At 66.0% G+C, this 19,007-nt stretch overlaps 3 protein-coding genes across 20 annotated transcripts; 2 read left to right on the top strand and 1 right to left on the bottom strand.

The window, feature by feature from the left end:
- The first annotated feature begins 635 nt into the window (after positions 1 to 635).
- LOC120513986 (perilipin-3-like) lies at positions 636 to 4,905 on the top strand. 13 transcript variants are annotated; one of them, XM_039734040.1, is made up of 9 exons: positions 779 to 1,091; positions 1,868 to 1,929; positions 2,004 to 2,199; positions 2,460 to 2,542; positions 2,626 to 2,812; positions 3,232 to 3,243; positions 3,370 to 3,707; positions 3,794 to 3,907; positions 4,230 to 4,905. In XM_039734040.1, exons 1-9 carry the CDS (start codon positions 794 to 796, stop codon positions 4,650 to 4,652), a joined length of 1,713 nt encoding a protein of 570 aa, XP_039589974.1. In that variant the 5' UTR covers positions 779 to 793; the 3' UTR covers positions 4,653 to 4,905. The 13 variants fall into 13 exon arrangements, with proteins under 13 accessions (XP_039589948.1, XP_039589938.1, XP_039589885.1 ...); XM_039734031.1 differs by having other exon boundaries at positions 3,280 to 3,707; XM_039734021.1 differs by having other exon boundaries at positions 3,232 to 3,269; positions 3,306 to 3,707.
- Positions 4,906 to 5,072: 167 nt separating this feature from the next.
- LOC120514028 (perilipin-3-like) lies at positions 5,073 to 8,979 on the top strand. 2 transcript variants are annotated; one of them, XM_039734067.1, is made up of 8 exons: positions 5,073 to 5,306; positions 6,171 to 6,228; positions 6,440 to 6,635; positions 6,899 to 6,981; positions 7,052 to 7,796; positions 7,907 to 8,097; positions 8,184 to 8,306; positions 8,381 to 8,979. In XM_039734067.1, exons 2-8 carry the CDS (start codon positions 6,178 to 6,180, stop codon positions 8,717 to 8,719), a joined length of 1,728 nt encoding a protein of 575 aa, XP_039590001.1. In that variant the 5' UTR covers positions 5,073 to 5,306; positions 6,171 to 6,177; the 3' UTR covers positions 8,720 to 8,979. The 2 variants fall into 2 exon arrangements, with proteins under 2 accessions (XP_039590001.1, XP_039589990.1); XM_039734056.1 differs by lacking the exon at positions 5,073 to 5,306 and adding an exon at positions 5,708 to 5,810.
- A 775-nt stretch (positions 8,980 to 9,754) lies between these two features.
- HDGFL2 (HDGF like 2) lies at positions 9,755 to 18,931 on the bottom strand. 5 transcript variants are annotated; one of them, XM_039733878.1, is made up of 16 exons: positions 18,752 to 18,931; positions 17,209 to 17,285; positions 16,998 to 17,136; positions 15,174 to 15,353; positions 14,710 to 14,826; positions 14,497 to 14,568; positions 14,108 to 14,249; positions 13,512 to 13,587; positions 13,147 to 13,432; positions 12,495 to 12,583; positions 12,052 to 12,122; positions 11,646 to 11,716; positions 11,411 to 11,512; positions 11,101 to 11,314; positions 10,334 to 10,457; positions 9,755 to 10,150 (listed from the first exon to the last, which is right to left on the bottom strand). In XM_039733878.1, exons 1-16 carry the CDS (start codon positions 18,821 to 18,823, stop codon positions 10,069 to 10,071), a joined length of 1,914 nt encoding a protein of 637 aa, XP_039589812.1. In that variant the 5' UTR covers positions 18,824 to 18,931; the 3' UTR covers positions 9,755 to 10,068. The 5 variants fall into 5 exon arrangements, with proteins under 5 accessions (XP_039589812.1, XP_039589792.1, XP_039589801.1 ...); XM_039733858.1 differs by having other exon boundaries at positions 12,495 to 12,589; positions 18,752 to 18,930; XM_039733867.1 differs by having other exon boundaries at positions 9,755 to 10,147; positions 12,495 to 12,589; positions 18,752 to 18,930.
- Positions 18,932 to 19,007: the final 76 nt, after the last annotated feature.

Genomic DNA, 19,007 nt, shown 5'->3' with positions numbered 1-19,007 from the left:
GGGGGCACAGGGGGGCACAGGGCTGGGGGGCACAAGTGGCACAGGGCTGGGGGGCACAGGGGGGCACAGGGCTGGGGGGCACAGGTGGCACCCCCTCCGTGGGCACCCGCGCAGCCCAGCGCACACACACGCACCCCCCGCGTTCTGCCCCTCCCGCGCCCCCGGCCCCACGCGGGTTCCCATCCCATTTCCCCACGGATTCCCCTGGGATAAGGAGGTGCCCCTGCCCGTGCCACCCCACACCCGCCGTGTACCTGCCTGTCCCCTTTCCTCGCCCCCCGAGGCCACCCACGGGGGTCACCCACGGCCCTCTGTCCCCTGGCCTGAGCACTCTGAGGGGCTCTGGTGGCACGGGGACACCTGGGGTGGGGACACCTGGCAAAGGGACGCTTGAAGTGGCGATACTTGGCGGGGGCACGCCTGGCTTTGGGTCCCGTGGGGTTGGGGACGCCAATCATTGGGTCCCTTGGCGTGGGGACACCAGGGGTGGGGACATCTGGCGTGGGGACACCTGGGCTGGCGGCTGGCGGTGTCTCCTGGAGTTGGTTCACCTGGGATGGGGACACTCGGGGAGGGTGGGGACAGCGGCCATTGAGTCCCTTGAGGTGGGAACAAGTGGCAAGGGCACACGTGGCAAGGGGACACCTGCGATGGGGACACCGGGAGGAGGGGATAACGGGGGTGGGGACACCTGCAGCGGGGGTGGGACAGCGGCCACGGGGGTGGGGACACCGGCCACGGGGTGCCTCGGCGCGGGGACACCTGAGAGGCGGCCGGGGGCTCGTTTCTCACGATGTCCCCCCGCTGTCCCCGCACCCCGCGACCAGCGCGCCCCAGCCCCAACCCACGCCCCGGCCACGCCCATCACTCCTCATTGGCGGCGATCCGGCCCCGCCCCTTCTCTGATTGGCTGCCGCCGCTCCCCGCGGTCCGGGCTGGGCGGGGCCCGGGGTCGCGGTCTCGCCCGGGGGTCGCGGCAGAGCCGCCCCCAGCCCGTGAGTTCCGTGCCCGGGGCTCGGCGGGAGCGGCAGGCGGGCAGCGGGGCCGGGCCGGCCCGCCAGGCTCCGGAAAGGCTCCGCGAGGGGCTCCAGGTGCTCCCGGGGGCAGTCCGGAGGTCCCCCGGGGGCCTCCGGGGGGTGCGGGGGAGGGCGGGGGTCCCAAGGTCCCCGGAGCACCCCAGGGACACCAGAGGGACACCCCGAGAAACTCCAGGGAACAGCCGAGGGTCCCAGGGGACCTGTCCACGCAGTGACCTGCCTGGAGCCCCCCGAATCCCCCCGGAGAGCACAGGGCCAGGCCGGGGGTGCTGCGGGAGACCCCAGAGGGCAGAGGGGCTGCCGAGGGCCAGGGGGGGCTGCCAGGGACCAGGGGTTCTGCCGGGGGCCCGGGGGGTCTGCCGGGGCTCGGATCCCTGCGGGGCCCGGGGGCTGCCCCGGCCGAGCGGCGGTGACCGGCGGTGGCGGGCGGTGGCGGGCGGTGGCGGGCGGTGACCGGCGGCACGTCCTCAGCCCGGGGATTGCGACAGACGAGTCCAGTCTGGCTTTGCTGAATCACCCAAAAACTCCTCCCCGACCCAAAAGGGGGTGTGGGGGTCCCGGAGGGGGTAGGGGGGGTCCAAGAGGAGTTGAGGGGACCCAGTCCCCCCGTTTCCTGGCAGGGGAGAAGGCCAAGCCCATCCCAAAATCCCTTTCTGACGCCCCAAAACACCCCTGAGAGCCCCTCAGAACCCGCCAGCTGCTCCCACTCGGGTCATGGGTTGGTGGCTCTCAGCCTGCTGGGAGCAGGGGCTGGGGGTGTCATCCCCAGGGGGGGCCCCACCAGCCTCACCCACCCACGGCACCCCAAAATCTCCCTCTTCCCTCTGCAGCCGCCGTGGCCATGTCGGCCGAAAGCGCCGCGGTGCCGGCCGAGCCCGGGCCGGAGACGCAGGTAGGGGTGCAGGAGGGTTCAGGGGGGGCTGCGGGAGGCCCTGGGGACCCCATCTTATTGTTCCCCACCCTCAGAGCGTGGTGAGCCGCGTGGCCGGCCTGCCCCTGGTGAGCTGTGCCCGCGGGGCCGTGGCCTCGGCGTACGGGCGCGCCAAGGAGCGGCTGCCCTGCGTGCGCTCCGTGTGCGATGCTGCCGAGAAGGGCGTGAGGACACTGACAGCGGCAGCGGCCAGCGGGGCCCGGCCCCTCCTCACCCGCCTGGAGCCCCAGAGTGAGTGTGGGGAGCGGGCACAGCACCCCACAGGGGTGGGGGAACCCAAAACTGGCTCTCGCCGAGCCCTCGTGAGGAGCCAGGACAGGGAGGATCTGGTTTCACACCTCCAGTTTGTCTCAGCAATGAATAAACGGCTGGAGAAGCTGGAGAGTTGGAGGGGAAACACCCCACAAGTTTTGGGATACCCCAAAAAACTGCCCTGGCAGAGCTCCTGCAAGGCAGCAGGGTCCTAAACCCACCTCTCTTCACATCTCCAGTTTCCACCGCCAACAAGTTGGCCTGCAGAGGGCTGGACAAGCTGGAGGAGAAGCTGCCCATCCTGCAGCAGCCCCCCGAGAGGGTAACGCCGCCCGGGGGACGCGGGCAGGGCCCGGCGCCCGCCGAGGAGCGGGGACGAGCTGTCCTTGCGCTGTCCCCTGCCAGGTGGTGGCCGGCACCAGGGAGCTGGTGTGGTGCACGGTGAGCGGGGCGGCGGCCAGGACGCGCGCGGCGCTCGGGGCCGCGGGGGGCACGCGCCTGGGGCGGCTGCTGGCCACGGGCGCGGACGCCGTGCTGGGCAAGTCAGAGGAGCTGCTGGATCGGTACCTCCCCGCGGCGGACGAGGAGCTGGGTGAGTGCCCACCATCTCCCAAATCTCGGGGTGCCAGGCACTTCCTGGGACCCTCACCCTGCTGCTCAGACTTGGCATTGGCTGCAGGTGGTGGCCCCACAGTGGTGCCAGAGCACTGAGGCCACCATGACCCCACGCAGGGGACGGTCCCTGTCTGAAGGACATGGATGGCTCTGGGTGAACTCTCACCTGGAAACCCAAGAGCAAATATAGACCCGTGTGCCCGGCTGGGTATTTATAGCTTGGCACTGGGTGACATTAGGCAGAGCTGGCCCCGTGTCACAGCTGAGGTGACCGCAGAGGCCACCTGGCACTTAGGGTGGCATCTGCACATGACCTGGTGGCCAAGCATCCTGTGGGTGCTCCAGTGCCCAGCACGGGATGGCCCAGCCACGCTGCCCTCACCCCTGGTTCCACAGCGGCGGCAGCAGGCACAGAGGTGACCACGGGCACGGAGGTGACCACAGGCACAGAGGTGACCACGGGCATGGAGATGACCACGGGCACGGAGATGACCAGGGGCACGGAGGTAACCACGAGCACGGAAGTGACTACAGGCACAGAGGTGACCACGGGCACAGAGGTGGACACGGGCATGGAGATCACCAGGGGCACGGAGGTGACCACAGGCAGAGGGGTGACCGGGGGCATGGAGGTGACCACGGGCACGGAGGTGACCAGGGACACAGAGGTGACCAGGGGCACGGAGGTGACCAGGGGCACGGAGGTGGCCACGCAGGAGCGGCAGAGGCGGTGGCAGAGCTACTTTGTCCGCGTGGGCTCCCTGACAGCCAGGCTGCCCCACCGGGCCCTGCGGCGCTCGCTGGGGGACCTGCAGCGGGCACGGCTCCGTGCCCAGCGGCTCCTGGCCCAGCTCCACCACGTCATCCGGCTGGTAAGGATGGGGCAGGGACCGTGCCAGCCCCGTGCCGGCCCCAGGCACCCCCAGGTGTGCTCCCACCTGGCTGAACCTCCCCCCAGATCGAGGAGGGGCAGCAGGGCACGGACGGGCCCTGGCACAGCACCCGGGAGCACCTGCACCACCTGTGGCTGGAGTGGAGCCAGCAGGATGCCGTGCCCATGGAGGACAACGAGGTACGGCGTGCAGGGACCGTGGGGGACGGATGGCTCCGTCTGGAGAGGGTGGGGACAGCGGCCATTGAGTCCCTTGAGGTGGGGACACGTGGCAAGGGGACACCTGGGGTGGTGACACCTGGAGCAGGGGGGGAGCAGCAGCCACGGAGTCCAGCTGTGGGTCCATCCAGCTGTGGGTCCATCCAGCCATGGAGTCCAGCTGTGGATCCATTCCATCCAGCTGTGGGTCCATTCCATCCAGCTGTGGGTCCATCCAGCTGTGGGTCCATCCCGCTGTGGGTCCACCACCCCCAGCCCCTGCTGCCCGCTGCCCACCCCGCAGGTGGAGGCTCGGACCCTGGCCATGCTCCACGGGCTCCTGCACCAGCTCCACGGCGCCTGCTCCCACCTGGCCAGCGGTGCCCGGGCGTTCCCCAGCAGCGTGCAGGAGACGGCGGGACACGTCCGGCACGGCGTGGAGGGCGTCCAGGCTTCCCTGGCCGGCGCCCGCTCCTTCCAGGACCTGTCGGGGCTGGTGCTGGCGCAGAGCCGGGACGCGGTGACGCGGGCCCAGCTGAGCCTGGAGGGGCTGCTGGAGCACGTGGGGCAGCACACGCCCCTGCCCTGGCTCGTGGGACCTTTCGCCCCCGCGCTGGTGGAGTACCCCGAGGATGTGCCGGTGGATATGTCCAAGTGGGAGGGCTGTGTCACCGTGGGGGGGACGCACCGGGTGCCCCATGCCCCCCAGCTCTGCGGCCAGCACTGAGGCACTGGTGCTGCTGGGCTAGGGGAGCACCCACCCAGAGGCACGGACCCCAATCCCACCGGGAATGAGGGAGTGATGGACTCGGTGACCCGGCGTGGGACCCCAGTGTCGCGGCCGGGGACTGCTGTGGGGATGGTGGCACGTGGAGGACACGGTGTGAGTCTGTCTGGGATCCAGCACTGCCCCAAGCCCCGGGAATACTGGAATTTCATGTCTTAACAGCTTCAAACCAGTTTAAAGAGGAAGAAAACAACTTTTTTGGCCTTAAAATGACTCGGAGCCTGCAGTGCTGTGGCAGAGCCACCGTGCCGGGCTCGCCGGGGGGCTCTGCACGGGCGGCAGAGCCGGGGGCACCCCCGAGGGGGCTCAGTAAGGGGTGCCAGGGTGGGACAGTGGGACGGGGTTCCACGGGGTACTGGGAGAGAGGGTGCCACAAGGTGCCAGGACATCTGGACTGTGACCCGCAGCCGTGTGGCACTGAACTTTGTCCCACTTGTCACCGTGGAGGGGCTGGGCCTGCCCCGGGATATCCCCGACGTCACAATCACCGCGTGGTCACAGCACCCGGTGGGGCGACCCGGGCACCCCAGGACCGTCCATCGTCCCGCCGCCGGAACAACACCGGGGCCAGCTGGACCAATTCCACCGGGCCAGGTGCGGGCGAGCACCCCTCGGGAGGGGAGGGGACACTCGGGAGGCTCGGGGCCGGGTCTGTCCCGGGGGATCGGTGCCTCGGGGCGCGGGGGGGCTCCCGTTCCGGGCTCGGGGTGTCACTGCGGCCGGATCCCGGGGAACCGCGTCGGTGTACGCCGGTCCTGGGGGGCTCAGCGCAGCCCAGTCCCGGGGGCTCCGGTACCGGGAGGGGGGGGGCAGTGCAGCACCGACCGAGGAATGGGGTCCCGGGGGGCTCAGCGCAGCCCAGTCCCGGCGGATCCGGTGCTGGGCCCGGGACTCGGTGCAGGCGGTTCCCGGGGGTTCGCTGCCCTCCCACCCCCGCTCCCCGCCGGTCGCTGCTCCCGGTCCGCCCCGGGCCGGCCCCGCTGGGCGGCTCCGGTCACATGCGCTCGGGGCGGGCTCCGGGCTATAAAGGGCGGCGGGGAGGAGCGGGGCGAGCCCGGAGCCGAACCGAGCGGAGCAGAACCGAGCCCAGCGCCAGCGGTGAGCACGATCGGGGCCGGCCCGCGACCCTGGTTCCGATCCCGATTGCGATCCCGGTTCCGATCCCGATTGCGATCCCAGTTCCGATCGCAAACTCGGTCCTGTTCCCGATCGAGATCCCCGTCCTGTTCCCGATGGCAATCTCGGTCCCGGTCCCGATCCCGGCCGCGACCCCGATCCCGATCCCTCCTGTGATCCCGATCGTGATCCCGGTCCCCGGGACCCCCCTGTCCCGGGATTTTGCAACCGCGCGGGAGCTGCCCCGTTGCGGGGAGCGGTGACTCGGGGTCCTCCCTTGGAGAGGCAGGAGGGGGCGCTGGGGGGGCTGACCCCGCTCACGCTCCCGTCCTGTGCCCGCAGCCCCACCATGGCCACCAGCGAGCCCACGCCGGCGCAGCCCCAGGCAGAGGAGCAGCAGGTCAGTGCGGGCAAGGCGGGGAATTTGGGGGCAATCCACGGGGTCCCTGCTTGGAGACGGGGATCGGGGTTATCCCACCCTCCGATGGCCTTGGAGTGCCGCGGGAGCACCCCAAAACCATCCCCAGGCTGCTGGGAACACCCAGCACACCCCATTCCCTGTGAGATTTGGGGGTTCCTCACGCTCACGCCGAGCCCTTCTGGCCCCCCAGAGCATCGGGACACGCGTGGCCAACCTGCCCCTGGTGAGCTCTGCTTACGACATGGTGTCCTCCGCCTACTCCTGCACCAAGGAGAGCCACCCCTACGTGCGCTCCGTGTGCGATGCTGCCGAGAAGGGCGTGAGGACACTGACAGCGGCAGCGGCCAGCGGGGCCCAGCCCCTCCTCACCCGCCTGGAGCCCCAGAGTGAGTGTGGGGAGCGGGCACAGCACCCCACGGGGCTGGGGGAGCCCAAAACTGGCTCTCGCCGAGCTCTGGTGAGGAGCCAGGGGAGGGAGGATCTGGTTTTGTGTCTCTGGTTTGTACGGCTGAGGAGTAAACAGCTGGAGAAGCTGGAAGAAAAGATGTGGGGGCAGCACCCCCTGAATTTTGGGGCGATGGGCAATTGGCCCTGGCAGCGCTCCTGCAAGGCAGCAGGGTGCTAAACACACCTCTTTTTCCATCTCCAGTTTCCACCGCCAATGAATTTGCCTGCAAAGGGCTGGACAAGCTGGAGGAGAAGCTGCCCATCCTGCAGCAGCCCCCCGAGAAGGTACCGGGCTGGGCTGGGCAGCACACCCGGGGCCCCCCAGTGCTTAACAGAGGTTTGTGTGTCCACCCAGATCATCTCAGACACCAAACTGCTGGTGACCTCCACGGTGACGGGGGCCAGGGATGTGCTGACCAGCACGGTGGATGGAGCCAAGGATGCAGTGACCAGCCGAGTGACCGGGGCTAAGGATGCAGTGTCCAGCACCGTGGCTGGAGCTAAAGATGCAGTGTCCAGCACAGTGGCTGGGGCCAAGGATGCCATGTCTAACACCATGGCCGGGGCCAAGGACGCAGTGTCCAGCACTGTGGCCGGAGCCAAGGATGCAGTGTCCAACCGAGTGACCGGAGCCAAGGATGCAGTGTCCAGCACCGTGGCCGGAGCCAAGGATGCAGTGTCCAGCACTGTGGCTGGGGCCAAGGACGCAGTGTCCAACCGAGTGACCGGAGCCAAAGATGCAGTGTCCAGCACCGTGGCCGGAGCTAAGGATGCAGTGTCCAGCACCGTGGCTGGAGCCAAGGATGCAGTGTCCAACCGAGTGACCGGGGCCAAGGATGCAGTGTCCAGCACCGTGGCCGGAGCTAAGGATGCAGTGTCCAGCACCGTGGCTGGAGCCAAGGATGCAGTGTCCAGCCGAGTGACCGGTGTGATGGACATGACCAAAGGGGCAGTGCAGGGTGGCGTGGAGCTGACCAGGTCTGCGGTCAGCAGCGGCGTCAGCACCGTGGGCCAGATGGTGGCCAGTGGGGTGGACTCCGTGCTGGGCAAGTCGGAGGAGCTGGTGGACCATTACCTGCCCATGACAGATGAGGAGCTGGGTGAGCAGCTGCTCCCAACCCCGCGGGGCAGAGCCTGGGCAGAGCAGGGGAGGCTCTGTGGGGTGGTGCTGGTGGGGCTGGGACCCCCCTGAGCAGCTCCTGTCCCACAGCCAAGCTGGCCACGGCCGTGGAGGGCTTCGAGCCGGAGCAGCAGCGGCAGCAGCACAGCTACTTCGTGCGCCTGGGCTCCCTCTCCTCCAAGGTGCGGCAGCGAGCGCTCCAGCACTCCCTGGGCAAGCTGCAGAGCGCCCGCCAGACCAGCCAGGACCTGCTGGCCCAGCTCCAGCGCACCCTCGACCTGGTAGGACCCAGCCCCCCGCCCCCTGTGCCACCCCGGGGTGTCCCCTGGTGGCCCCCCCACCCAGCCGGGCTGTGCCCCTCTCCCAGGTGGAGCAACTGAAGCAGGGCATGGACCAGAAGCTGCAGGGAGGGCAGGAGAAGCTGCAGCAGCTGTGGCTGGAGTGGAGCAAGACGCAGCCGGGCAGTGGCAAGGACCAGGTGCCACCAGAGGTAGGAGCAGGGCAGGGGGTCCCCAGGGTGAGCCGGGGTGTCCCCCAGGCCTCACCCCCCGTGTCCCCCCGCAGGCTGTGGAGTCGGGCGTGTTGACCAGGCTGCAGGGCTTGAGCCAGCAGCTGCAGAAGTGCTTTCCCCTGGTGTCCAGCAGCCTGCAGGGCCTCCCCAGCACCGTCCAGGACACGGCGGGGCAGGTCCGGCACAACATGGAGGAGCTGCGGGCAACGCTGGCCTCTGTCACCTCCCTGCAGGACGTGACAAGCTCCATGCTGGCCCAGGCCCGCAGCCACGCCATGAAAGCCCGGCAGCTGATGGACGAGCTGGTGGAGCACGTGGCCTTCAACACCCCCCTGACGTGGCTGGTGGGACCCTTCGTCCCCTCGGGCAAGCGCCAGGTGGAGCTGGAGTAGCAATCCCTGGCTGCTCCCCTCCCCAAAAAGCCTCGTTAGGAGCCTTTGCCAAACCCCCCCAGCCCCCCTCACCTTGTGCCTGCCTCTGTGGGGACCCTCCTGCCTGCCCCAGCTCTGTCCCCTTGCTGGAGACCTGCAGTTATGTGCCTTGGCTGCCCCAAGTGCCTCTTGGGGGTCCCCCACGTCCTCGGTGCCTTCAAACCCCCACCTTTGTAGGGTCAGAACACCACAAGAAACAATAAACTCTGGTTAGTTTTGCACTGAGCGGCGGTTTCTTTGGGGGTGTGGGAGGGAGGAACAGGGCACTGGAGGAACAACCCCCTCCCCAAGATCTGGGGACCCCCATGTCCTGTCCTGAGCCCCCATTCCCCTGACAGCCCCCCCAGCTGTCCCTCCCTGTGGGAGCAGAGGAGCTGGCAGTGGGATCAGGAGTTGGGTCCTGGAGGGGACCTCTCACTTCCCAGCAGTTGGGCAAGGGGCACTGGGGATGGTTTGGGCTTTATTTGGGTCTGGTTTATGGAGGGAGTGTGAAATCAGTGCTGGAAAAAGAAAAAGGAAAGCGTCTCCAGGGCAGAGTTACTGCAGCCTGTGAGGGGGGGTCAGGGCATCCTCCCCCGGGGGTCGGCACAAAGAGCAGGGTGGGGCTGGGAGCTCTTTATTGGACACGGACAAAAGCCCTGGAGCCTTGCAACAGAGCAAAGAGCAACACTGAGCTGCTGCCCAGCATGGGCAGGGTGGTGCCAGGGTGAGTCCCTCCCTGGCACAGTCAGGAGAGAACACACCCTTTTTACCCTTATTTTACCCCAAGAAGTTGGTGCCCACCCCTGGGGCAGAGGGATCCGGCTCCAGCAGCTGCCTCTGGATGGGGAGAGGATCATGATAGTGGGGAAAGGGGCTTGGAGCAGCCCCTGAGTGCCTGATCCTGGTCAGAGGGAATTTGGGGACCCATGGGGTGTTCTCCAGCCCTGACCCTGGGCAGGGGGTTAAGGTTCTCCCCTCGTCCCAGCCAGAGATGCCTCAACAAAGAGACACTGGTGTTCCTTCTGTTTTTCATTAGAAAACCCTTTATATTCATTTCATGTCGGTTGAAATCACAAGAAATTAGGTAGGAGGGAAAAAAAAACCAAACAAAACAAAACGAAACTTAAAAACAGGGGGGGAGGGGGACAAATACAGACACCAGCACAGCCCCCCCACGGGTGGTGCCTCCGCAGGGACAGGACACGGGACAAGACCAAGGACATCGGCTACGGGGGGACTGGGTGAAGTGACTCAGGCAGGGGAGAGGCAGAGGCTGCTCTCCCTTCACAGCCCTCCTCCTCCTCCTCCTTCAGGTGGGAGCTGCTTCCTCAGCTCTCCTCCTCCTCCTCCTCATCCGCAGCCTCCCCGCGGGCTCGCTCCAGCCCGGCCTTGGGATAGTCCTGGACACTGCTGGGGGAGAGCAGGGGCAGGGAGAGCTCAGCCCCCCGCCCCTCTGCCTCCCCTGGCCCCTCTCCCACATCCCAGCTCCTTCCCAAGCTGGGAGAACGCTGTCTCAGCCCACTGGATGTCCCCAGATCATCCCTGCAGTGATCACAGGGGCCTGCAGCCCCCAGCCCTGTCCCCCACACTCACTTGTTGTGGGGCTCCTCTGTGGATGCCTCCAGCTCCCCAGCTCCTGGCCCTTGGCTCTTGTCCTTCTCCTCTGTGCCCTCTGACTTCTGGGACAGGGATTCACCATTCACAGGACCTGACAGGTCTGATGGGAAGAGAGAGAGGCTCAGGCTCTTGGACCCCCTCATCCATCCCGACCCTCGTGGACTGAAGATCCATGGCCACAGACATGCAGCTGAGCCTGAGGGGACCCCAGTACTGGCCTGACCCCCACAGCTGCAAGAAGGCCCCAAAACCTCCATCCCCCATCCCAGAGACACCGTCAGGGTGGGTTTTTCCTGTCAGTTCCTCTGGGAAGGCTCTTGCAGCATCACCAGGATGGCCCCAGACAGAGACCTGGCTCCAAGGGTGGAAGATCCCAGTCACCACTCCCTGTGCAAGAGCCTGAGCCAGCATCCAAGGACATCTCCACGTTCCTTCATGCCTGGACCAGAGCTCAGGCTGGCAGGGAGGAGCTGTCCTGAGCCAAAACCAGCATGGAGGCCCCCAGAGCCCGGGTGTGGGGCTCGAGGTTTGCCCTCTGCCCTCACTGCATTCCCCACCCAGCCCTTTCCCACTCCTAGCACTCCAGCAAAGCAGGGCCTGGAGGTGCTGATCCCTCCACCACGAGGCCAACAGCCACCTCCCCATGTCCCGTGTCCCCAGCAGGACAGGACATGCCCCAAGGAGGGGACTGTGACCTGCCCAGACAGGACAGGGAGCAGTCCCGGGATGTTCAGGAATGTTACCAGCATTTGTCTCCTCTTCCCCCTTCTCATTCCGTGTCTCTGCTCCCGACAGCTTCTCCTGGCCCTTCTCTGCCTCCCCCTTGTCCTTCTCAGGCCCAGCTTTGTTGGCTTTCTGGATGGATTCCATCTTTGGTCCCAGCACACGCGACTTCAACCGGGTGTAGACTTCAGCCGCTTTCTCCATCACGTCCTTGTTGGCTTTGTAGCGCCGGATCTGCCCCGGGGAGCAGCAGGAGGGACCCCCTTAGAGCTGGGGCCAGGCTGGGGGGCTCCCCGCTGGCCCCAGGGAGGGCTCAGCCCCCTGCTCTACCTTCTTGAGCGTAGCCACCACATCCGTGTGCTTCTGGAGGATGTGGGAAGTGACCTGCAGCGTGCCCAGCTCCTCGAGCGCGTTCAGACACCGCTTGATGTCCTGCACGGGGGGCAGCGGGGTCAGCAGCTGCCCCAGGGGCCTCCCAGCACCCCCAAACGGGGAGGAGGAGCATTCCTGGGTATCACAGCAGGGCGAGGATGAGCAGGGATGTCCCAGGCCAGGCCACACTCACCGGGTTATCCACCTTCAGCGCAAACTTGATCTCACTGTGAAGTTTCTGCAGTTTCTCTTCCACTGTGGGCTCTGGAGCAGAGAGAGAGACACAGGCCGAGATGTCAGGGCACCAGCAGAGCCCACGGATCTGCTCTGGGGCCTGGAATCACTCCCAGGCAGGGCTCTGTGTCCCCCTGCACTTCCAAAGCTGAGCACAGCCCCAGGAATGTCTCTGGAGAGCAGGGTTGGGGTGTGCCAAGAGAGGGAGGGGATGCCAGGGAAGTGATCCTGGGATCACAGCGGTGCTGGGAAAAACCCTGGCACAACCTCACTGATCCCTCCCTGTCCCAGGGCTGGGGGAACCAGCCCTGGAGCCCTCCCCTCTCTCTCCTCCCCTCTGTGATGGGAAGCAGTGGGTCTCTCACCCTTTTTCTTCTCCATCCTCCTTTCGGGGATCGGGTCGGATTTCTTCCGGCCCCGTTCCACTTTCAGAGGTCTGTGTGAAGGGAAGGAAAAAGGGAAGATGGTTGTGGTGAACCCTCTGCTCAGCACTGGGCTAACAAGGGGGATGGCACTGACTGGATGCTTCCAAGAGCCCTCCACCCTGGTCACAACTGCCCTGTGCCCCAGCTTCACAGAATGCAGACAGGAAAAGCCCCACGAGAAAGAAACCACCACAGAATGTCATCCTGGCAACCCCCAACAGCTCCTCCAGCCCCTTCAGCTCAGGAGGAGGGGAGGAACAGGCCCAGCCCCTCTGCAGGTGCTGCAGCCCCATGCCCACCCCGGGGTGCCAGGGCTGGAGCTGTGCAGGAACAGCCCCATTCCCAGGAGGAAAGGGGAGGGAGGGAGATGTGGAGATGCTGACTTGTTCCGTGGCTTCTCCTCTGCTCGGCCCCTCTTCTCCTTCTGATTTGGTTTCCTTGACAACTCCGAGGGCTGCTTCTTCACCGGCTTCTTTACCTTGGAGGAGAGAACAATGCAGGGAGAGCAGCAGAGCCCTCCCTGCTGTGGTGCAGACAGAGCCATGGCCACCCCACAGTCACCCCACTGCCATGGCACAGCAGCACCCCATGGTGCACAGTCACCCTACGTGCTCCCAAAAGCTCCAGGGGGACAGTGGAGCAAACCCCATGACTGTGGTGGAAGAACACCTTGGAGATCATGGTATGGTTTGGGTTGGAAGGGAACACAAAGCTCACCCTGTCCCACCTCTGTCAGGGGCAGGGACACCTTCCACTGTCCCAGGGTGTCCAAGCCCCATCCAACCTAGTCTTAGACACTTCCAGGGATGGAGCAGCCACAGCTTCTCTGGGCACCTTGTGCCAGATTGAGGCCCACAGCTGGATGAGGCATCCTGGGCCAGGGGAAGAGCTCCCACTCCAAGGCATGGCTACAACCCTTCCCAACACCACGTGAGCAGCTGCAGGCTAACCCAAGACTCCTGGAGGTCCTGATGGCCTGACAGGGAGGTGACAGGCTGTCCATCCACCCCCAGGCCCCCACAGCTCTGCACCCACCTCCTTCTCCTGCTCCAGCTCAGAGTCCGAGGAGGACGGCGCCTTGGCCCGGCCCCTCCGGCCCTTTTTGGCCGTTTCATCCTCGGCGCTGCTGTCCGAGTCTGAGTGCACCTCCTCGCCCTTCTCTGCCTTCTCCTTCCTTTTCTCCTTCTCCTCCTTCTCCTGCTCCCGGAGCCGACGGATCTCCTCCTCCTGCTCCCTCTTCCTCTTCTCCTCCAGCTCCCGCCGCCGCTCCTCGTCCCGCCTCTTCCACTCGCTGATGCGATCCACGTCGCTGTCGCTGTCACTGCCAGGACAGGGCAGGCTCGGACCCCTGCGTGACCCCCAGCCCGGCCCAAGGGTCACAGTGTCCCAGCTGAGCTCACCTGTCACTGCTGGAGCTGCTGGGGACACGCTCTGGCTTCGGTTTCCTGCCCCGGGGCTTGGGAGGGGGTTTCTCAGCTGCAAGACAACAGGGACACGTTCAGCAGGAGCCCTGCAGGTCCCTCTGGGAAAACAGCCACGAGTTGTAGAAGGGCTCTAGAATGTGCCCAGAATTCAGGATGGAACCCCAGAGCGTTGGGAATGCCTGAGCTGCCACACTGCCATCCCGAGGTGGAGGCAGGAGAGCAGGAGCAGGAGCAGGGGCAGAGGCAGGAGCAGCAGCAGGGGCAGGAGCAGCAGCAGGAGCAGCAGCAGGGGCAGGAGGCAAGAGCAGGAGCAGGGGCAGGAGCAGGGGCAGGGGCAGGGGCAGGGGCAGAGTCAGGAGCAGCAGCAGGGGCAGCAGGAGGGGCAGCAGCAGGGGCAGGAGCAGGGGCAGGAGCAGGGGCAGGAGCAGGGGCAGAGGCAGGGGCAGGGGCAGGAGCAGCAGCAGGGGCAGGAGCAGCAGCAGGAGCAGCAGCAGGGGCAGGAGGCAAGAGCAGGAGCAGGGGCAGGAGCAGGGGCAGGGGCAGGGGCAGGGGCAGGCAGCAGCCCAGGGTACCTGGCTTGCGGCCCCGTGGTGCCTTTTTCACCGACACATCCGAGTCCGAGTCCGAGTCTGACTTGGTCATGTCCACGGTGGCATTGCCCATCTCCAGATCCGAGTCCGCCTTGGAGTCGGAGTCAGAGCCAGACTCCACTTTCTGCAGGCAGACAGCGGGGCTGGGATGGAGGGTGGCCGTGGGGTGGCACTGCCCCAGTGCCAGCAATACCCCCAAACCCAGCAGCATCCTGGATCCCAGCACCCCGAGTCCCTGCAGGTCACCAAGAGATCAGCAAGGTCCCTCCAGGTGCTCCAGCCCAGGGCACAGCCCCGTCACACCCAGCTTCCCCCGCCCCACAGTGCAGACCCTGGCTCCTCTCCAGCCTCTCAGATTTGGGGTCCTTTACCTTCTTCTTCCTCCCTGCTGCTGGCATCCTCCGTGGAGCCCGGGCCACTGGCTTCTTTTCAGGAGTGAAATCCTGGAGGAAAACAGAAACATGAGGAAATGTGGAACAGTGCCAGCATGGAATCAAGCCAGTCAGGTTCCCTTCAGCCTCTGCCCCACTCCCACAGGGATGTTCTCCCCACACCCATGCCAGTGTATCCCAAAATCCTCTCACCTGGTCACTGTTTTTTTCCGACTCAGAAGACGTTTCTGAGTTCTCCTCTTCTGTGACAGAGGGGCTGCCCTGATCCAAGTCACTGGAGGATTTCCGAGGCCGTTTTGTCACAGGCATCTGGCAAAGGAGAGGTGACAAGATGAGAGAAGCCCGTTCCTTTTCCATCCACCATGGAAAGCAAATGCTTCCTGGGAAGGGCTTTCTCCAACTCTTCCCAACAGGCCCTGCAAGAGCTGCACTCAGATCTGCAGCTCTGGATCCTCCTCCAGGACTGGCCATCCCACAGGCATCACGAGACAGCTGTGAGACCCCCAAAACCACGCTGAGCCCCACTTCCCACTGCAGAACCCAGAGGGAGCTGGTTTCTCCACCACCTTCTGCTGAGGTGGCCTCAAGGAAAGCTCCTTGATGGAGCCACAGTGTCCCCTGGCTGGGCCACCCTCCTGTCCCCAGCCCACACTCACTTTCATGGCCAAGGATTTCCTCTTGAGCGCGCTGTGGTCGCTGCCTCGATCCGAGTCCTCCTCGCTGTCCACCTTCTCCGTGGGCACCGTGGCCATGGCAGAGTCGTCCTCGTCGTCCCCGGCGTCACTGCCCGCCATGGGGTCGTTCTCGGGGACATCGCTGTCGGAGGAGCTCGCGGGCTGCAGGCAGCGGGAGGACAGAGGAGTTAGGGGGGCCTGTGGGGCATTTTGGGGGGCAGGAGAGGATGGAGAAGGGGCACCAAGGGTGGGGAGCGAAGGAGGGCAGAGCTGGGTGTGCAGAGCAGCCCCCCCTCCCAGCACGGATCCCTCCAGAGCAGCTCCGGACAACGGCACCAGCCCTGCCTGGGGAAGGCTGCAGCCGTTCCCACAGCCCCACACGCCACTCCGAGAGCACCAGAGACACATTCCTGGGATGCTGCTGCCTCGCTGCCCTCTGCCCCCCATCCTCAGGCCCTGCCAAAATCCCTGGAGCAGCCTGGAGCTGGGAGCAGAGCCCAGCCCTCCCCTGCCCCGACGGCGCCAGACAAGCCGGGGTGGCTGGGTTCAGCCTCTCCTTCTGCCTCCACTTGGATCAGGCCTCTTCCTGTCCTCTTCACACACTTTCCCCATGGGAAAGGTCCACACAAGGAGTCCAGGTGGCCACTGTGCTCTTCCCAGGTGGGATCTCCTGTGTCCTGCTCCCTGAAGGTCTCCTTGTTTCCCCAGCCCATGGGGAGGCTCCTCGCACAGGACATCACACCCCAACTTCATCTTCTGGGCTGCTCCTCTGTGTGTGGCAGCACTGGCATTCCTAGAGCCGAGGTTCTTCCAGCTGCTGGAAAGCCTCTCCTCACCCTTGGCTGCTCCTGGCACCTCGCTTCACTCAGGTCTCAAAGCCAAGGAAACTTCAGTGTCTTCTCCTGCTCCTTTTGCCCACAGGATGCAGTGGGTGCTGGTGAACCCTCAGCCTTGTTGGGTCCCTGATGGGAGTTCCCAGCAGATTCCTGGCCATGGCAGCTGGTGCCTCCCTCACCACCACCAATCTCCAGGTTTTCAAGCACCTCCACAGCCTCACCTTACCCTACACCCAGTTTTGGGTGGACCATTTCCCAACCCCTGCCCCTCAAACCACATCCTCACTCCTGCCCGGCCATGGCGCAGCCCAGGGGGCTCATTCCCAGCACCTGCTGACCTCCAGGGACCACCTCGAGCTTGCTGCCCACCCTACAGACCCTCCTCTGCCTCTTCAGCCCCACTGGCTACAAAGCCAAGGCCTCCTGTGATGATCTTTATGGAATAAATTGGATCCCAGTTATGGTCATGAGATGCCCCCCACAAGAAGTTGACAAAGAGCTGTTCCCTGGCCCAGCCCGCTCCAAATCCTGCTGGAGGGCTCAGGAACCTCGGGAATGGATGGAGGAGGGGACTTCCCAACAGTCCACGAGCAGATCCAGGAGCCAGGGACAAGCAAGCCACAAGTTTTTGCTCTGACAACAAAATCTCTGTGATTTTGGGCAAGCAGCACAAAGCAGGACCCCGATTCCACCACGACAACGGGGCAGAAGCGCCTTCCTCCAGAGCAAGCGGGAACTTCCAGCGCTCCTGGAAGCCTGAGGGAAACCCCTCCGTGGAGGAAGATGAGGAGAGCAGACTCCCTGAGGAAGGGAGAGGGCAGGGAAGCAGAGGGGAGCTAATTCCACCCCAAGGAAGCCAAGCTGGAAGCTGGAAGCAATCGGCACAGCAGCGAGGAGAAGCAGAGACAGGAGGAGTGACTCGGGGGGACGGAGGGGCCGCAGCCCCATCCCCTGCCCAGCCCACACTCACCGCAGGGGCACTGTAACTGGCGTGGGGGTTGTTCTGGATTTCCCACAAGCCCTCGTTGAAGCCTTTTCTCTTGTTTGGCTTGCCGTATTTGTCTTTGTATTTTTCGTAAGGGAACAGATCTTTAGGGCCCAAGAAGGCGCTGGAGAGAGACAAAGCAGAGGTGAGGCCGGAGCGAGGCAGGGCCCGGCGGGGGGAGCGAGGCAGCGCTTACGTCTCGTGGGTGCCGAAGAAGAAGATGGGGTACTTGTTCGGGGGGGGTTTCACGGCGCCGTCCGCGATGTCATCGATCTGAAAGGAAACCCAAAGCACCAGGAGGTCAGAGACAGCGGTGGCACGTCCTCAGCCCCCGGCAAGCGGCGTCGGGTCCGGCACCCGCTTGGAGCCAAGCAGGAAAGCACCCCTGGCTGCGGAGCCGAGTCCCTGCGGGAGCTCTGCCAGAGCAGTGGGAAGGATCCGGCACCGAGGTCTTGAGGGCAGCGTGGGCCTTGTGCTGCTCCCCCGGGATCCGTGGCCGGATGAGGAGCGGCCGCACGCCCCGTCTTCTGTGCTCCGTGGGCAGGGGGTGCGCAGGGGGTGCTGGGGAGGTCTTCGGGGCGGCGGGGACCCTTCCCCAAAAAGCAAGCAAGCTAAAGCAGAGGGGCTGTCCTGGCGGGGGCGGCAGTCCCGGGTCTCACGGCGAGTGCAGCCAAGCGGCGTCAGCTCCGGCCCCCCGAGCTCCCCGATCCCGCACGCGTCCACCTGCCAGTCTCTTGCCATCCAGGGGCAGTGCGTGACCCTGCCACGCCCTCGGCTGCTCCCGGGGACCCCGCAGAGCCCCCAAGCACATCCCAAAGCAGCTCCCGTTGTCCAGGAGCGCTGCGGCACGGCGCTGTCACCCGGCCAGTGGCACCGGCTGTCCCCCTCCCCGAACGCTGCAGCACCCCAAGTGACCCCCCCCAAAGCGCAGCAGCACCCGCTGACCCCGCACCGTGAGCGCTCGCAGCAGCCCCCACCCATGTCACACCCAGTGTCCCCTCACTGTCCCCAACAGGGACAGAAGGCCAGGCTCCGCAGAGCTGCCACCCCGACAGGAGTTCCCATAGGGGATCTCTGAGGCAGAGCTGGACCCTCATCCCAGCACAGCCGCCCCTATGGGGTCCCCATTCCGGTACAGGACACCCCATTCCAGTTCTGGGCCCCCATCCCAGTGGAGCTGCTGGAATGGGACCTCCTGTCCCAGAACGGGACACCCGCACTGCTGCTGGGCCCATCCCCGCGCAGGGCATTCCAGCCGGGAACAGGTGCTGGGATGTGACCCCACATCCCGGTCCGTGCGCGGGGACAGCTCCCTGGTGCCACCGCCGCCTCCCGTTCCACGGCAGACACCGACCTGGGTCCGCCACCGGCAACGGGACACGCGTCCGCACCGGGTCCCCACCGGCACAGCCCTCCCGTCCCGCTGCAGGTACCGTTACAGCATGTCCGCGCCGCTGCCAGCTCGCCGTGCCGGTACAGGGCGTCCCGTCCCGGCACGGGTCCCGTTACGGCACCTCCATCCCGGTACGCGTTCCCATCCCGGCACCGAGCCCCCATCCCGGCGCGGGATCCCCATCCCGGGGCAGGTACCGTTATGGCATCTCCATCCCGGCAGGGCCCGCCGCTCCGGTGACAAGGGTCGGTGCGCGGCCCCATCCCGTCTCCGGTCCCCGCTCCCGCCCCGGGACCCCCGCCCCGCTCCCGCCCCGTCCCCCCGCGGCGCGGCCCCGCCGTCTCACCCGGGCCGGCCAGTGCGGGTAGCCCTTCATCTTGGCGAAGACGAGGTCCCCGGGTTTGAAGCTGTGTGGCATGGCGGCACCGGGGGCGCGGCGGGCACCGGGCGCGGGCAGGCCCAGCCCAGGCCGCGGCAGCACCGGGCAGGCGGCGGGGGCGGCCCGCACCGCACGGCACGCAGGATGTCCCGCCCCCGGCCGCGACCGCGCCGCCCATTGGCCCCGCCGCACGTCGCTCAGCCCATCCCACCAATAGGAGCGT

The sequence above is a fragment of the Passer montanus genome, unplaced genomic scaffold (assembly GCF_014805655.1).
Source record: "Passer montanus isolate IOZ18808 unplaced genomic scaffold, ASM1480565v1 scaffold112, whole genome shotgun sequence".
In the NCBI taxonomy this organism is placed as follows: domain Eukaryota; kingdom Metazoa; phylum Chordata; class Aves; order Passeriformes; family Passeridae; genus Passer; species Passer montanus.
Note: the sequence above shows the minus strand (reverse complement) of the source record. Positions and strands in the feature narration are given on the sequence as shown.

Coding starts and splice junctions, on each gene's coding strand:
- LOC120513986 (XM_039733932.1), top strand. CDS start 651: ATGGGGACACCGGGAGGAGGGGATAACGGGGGTGGGGACACCTGCAGC. Junction 1,930..2,459: donor AGCCCGGGCCGGAGACGCAG/GTAGGGGTGCAG, acceptor TCACATCTCCAG/TTTCCACCGCCAACAAGTTG. Junction 2,813..3,180: donor CGCGGCGGACGAGGAGCTGG/GTGAGTGCCCAC, acceptor TGGGTGCTCCAG/TGCCCAGCACGGGATGGCCC.
- HDGFL2 (XM_039733858.1), bottom strand. CDS start 18,823: ATGCCACACAGCTTCAAACCCGGGGACCTCGTCTTCGCCAAGATGAAG. Junction 14,569..14,709: donor CGGAAAAAAACAGTGACCAG/GTGAGAGGATTT, acceptor GTTTTCCTCCAG/GATTTCACTCCTGAAAAGAA. Junction 12,123..12,494: donor GAGGAGAAGCCACGGAACAA/GTCAGCATCTCC, acceptor CCCTTCACACAG/ACCTCTGAAAGTGGAACGGG.
- LOC120514028 (XM_039734067.1), top strand. CDS start 6,178: ATGGCCACCAGCGAGCCCACGCCGGCGCAGCCCCAGGCAGAGGAGCAG. Junction 6,636..6,898: donor CACCCGCCTGGAGCCCCAGA/GTGAGTGTGGGG, acceptor TTCCATCTCCAG/TTTCCACCGCCAATGAATTT. Junction 8,307..8,380: donor AGGACCAGGTGCCACCAGAG/GTAGGAGCAGGG, acceptor GTCCCCCCGCAG/GCTGTGGAGTCGGGCGTGTT.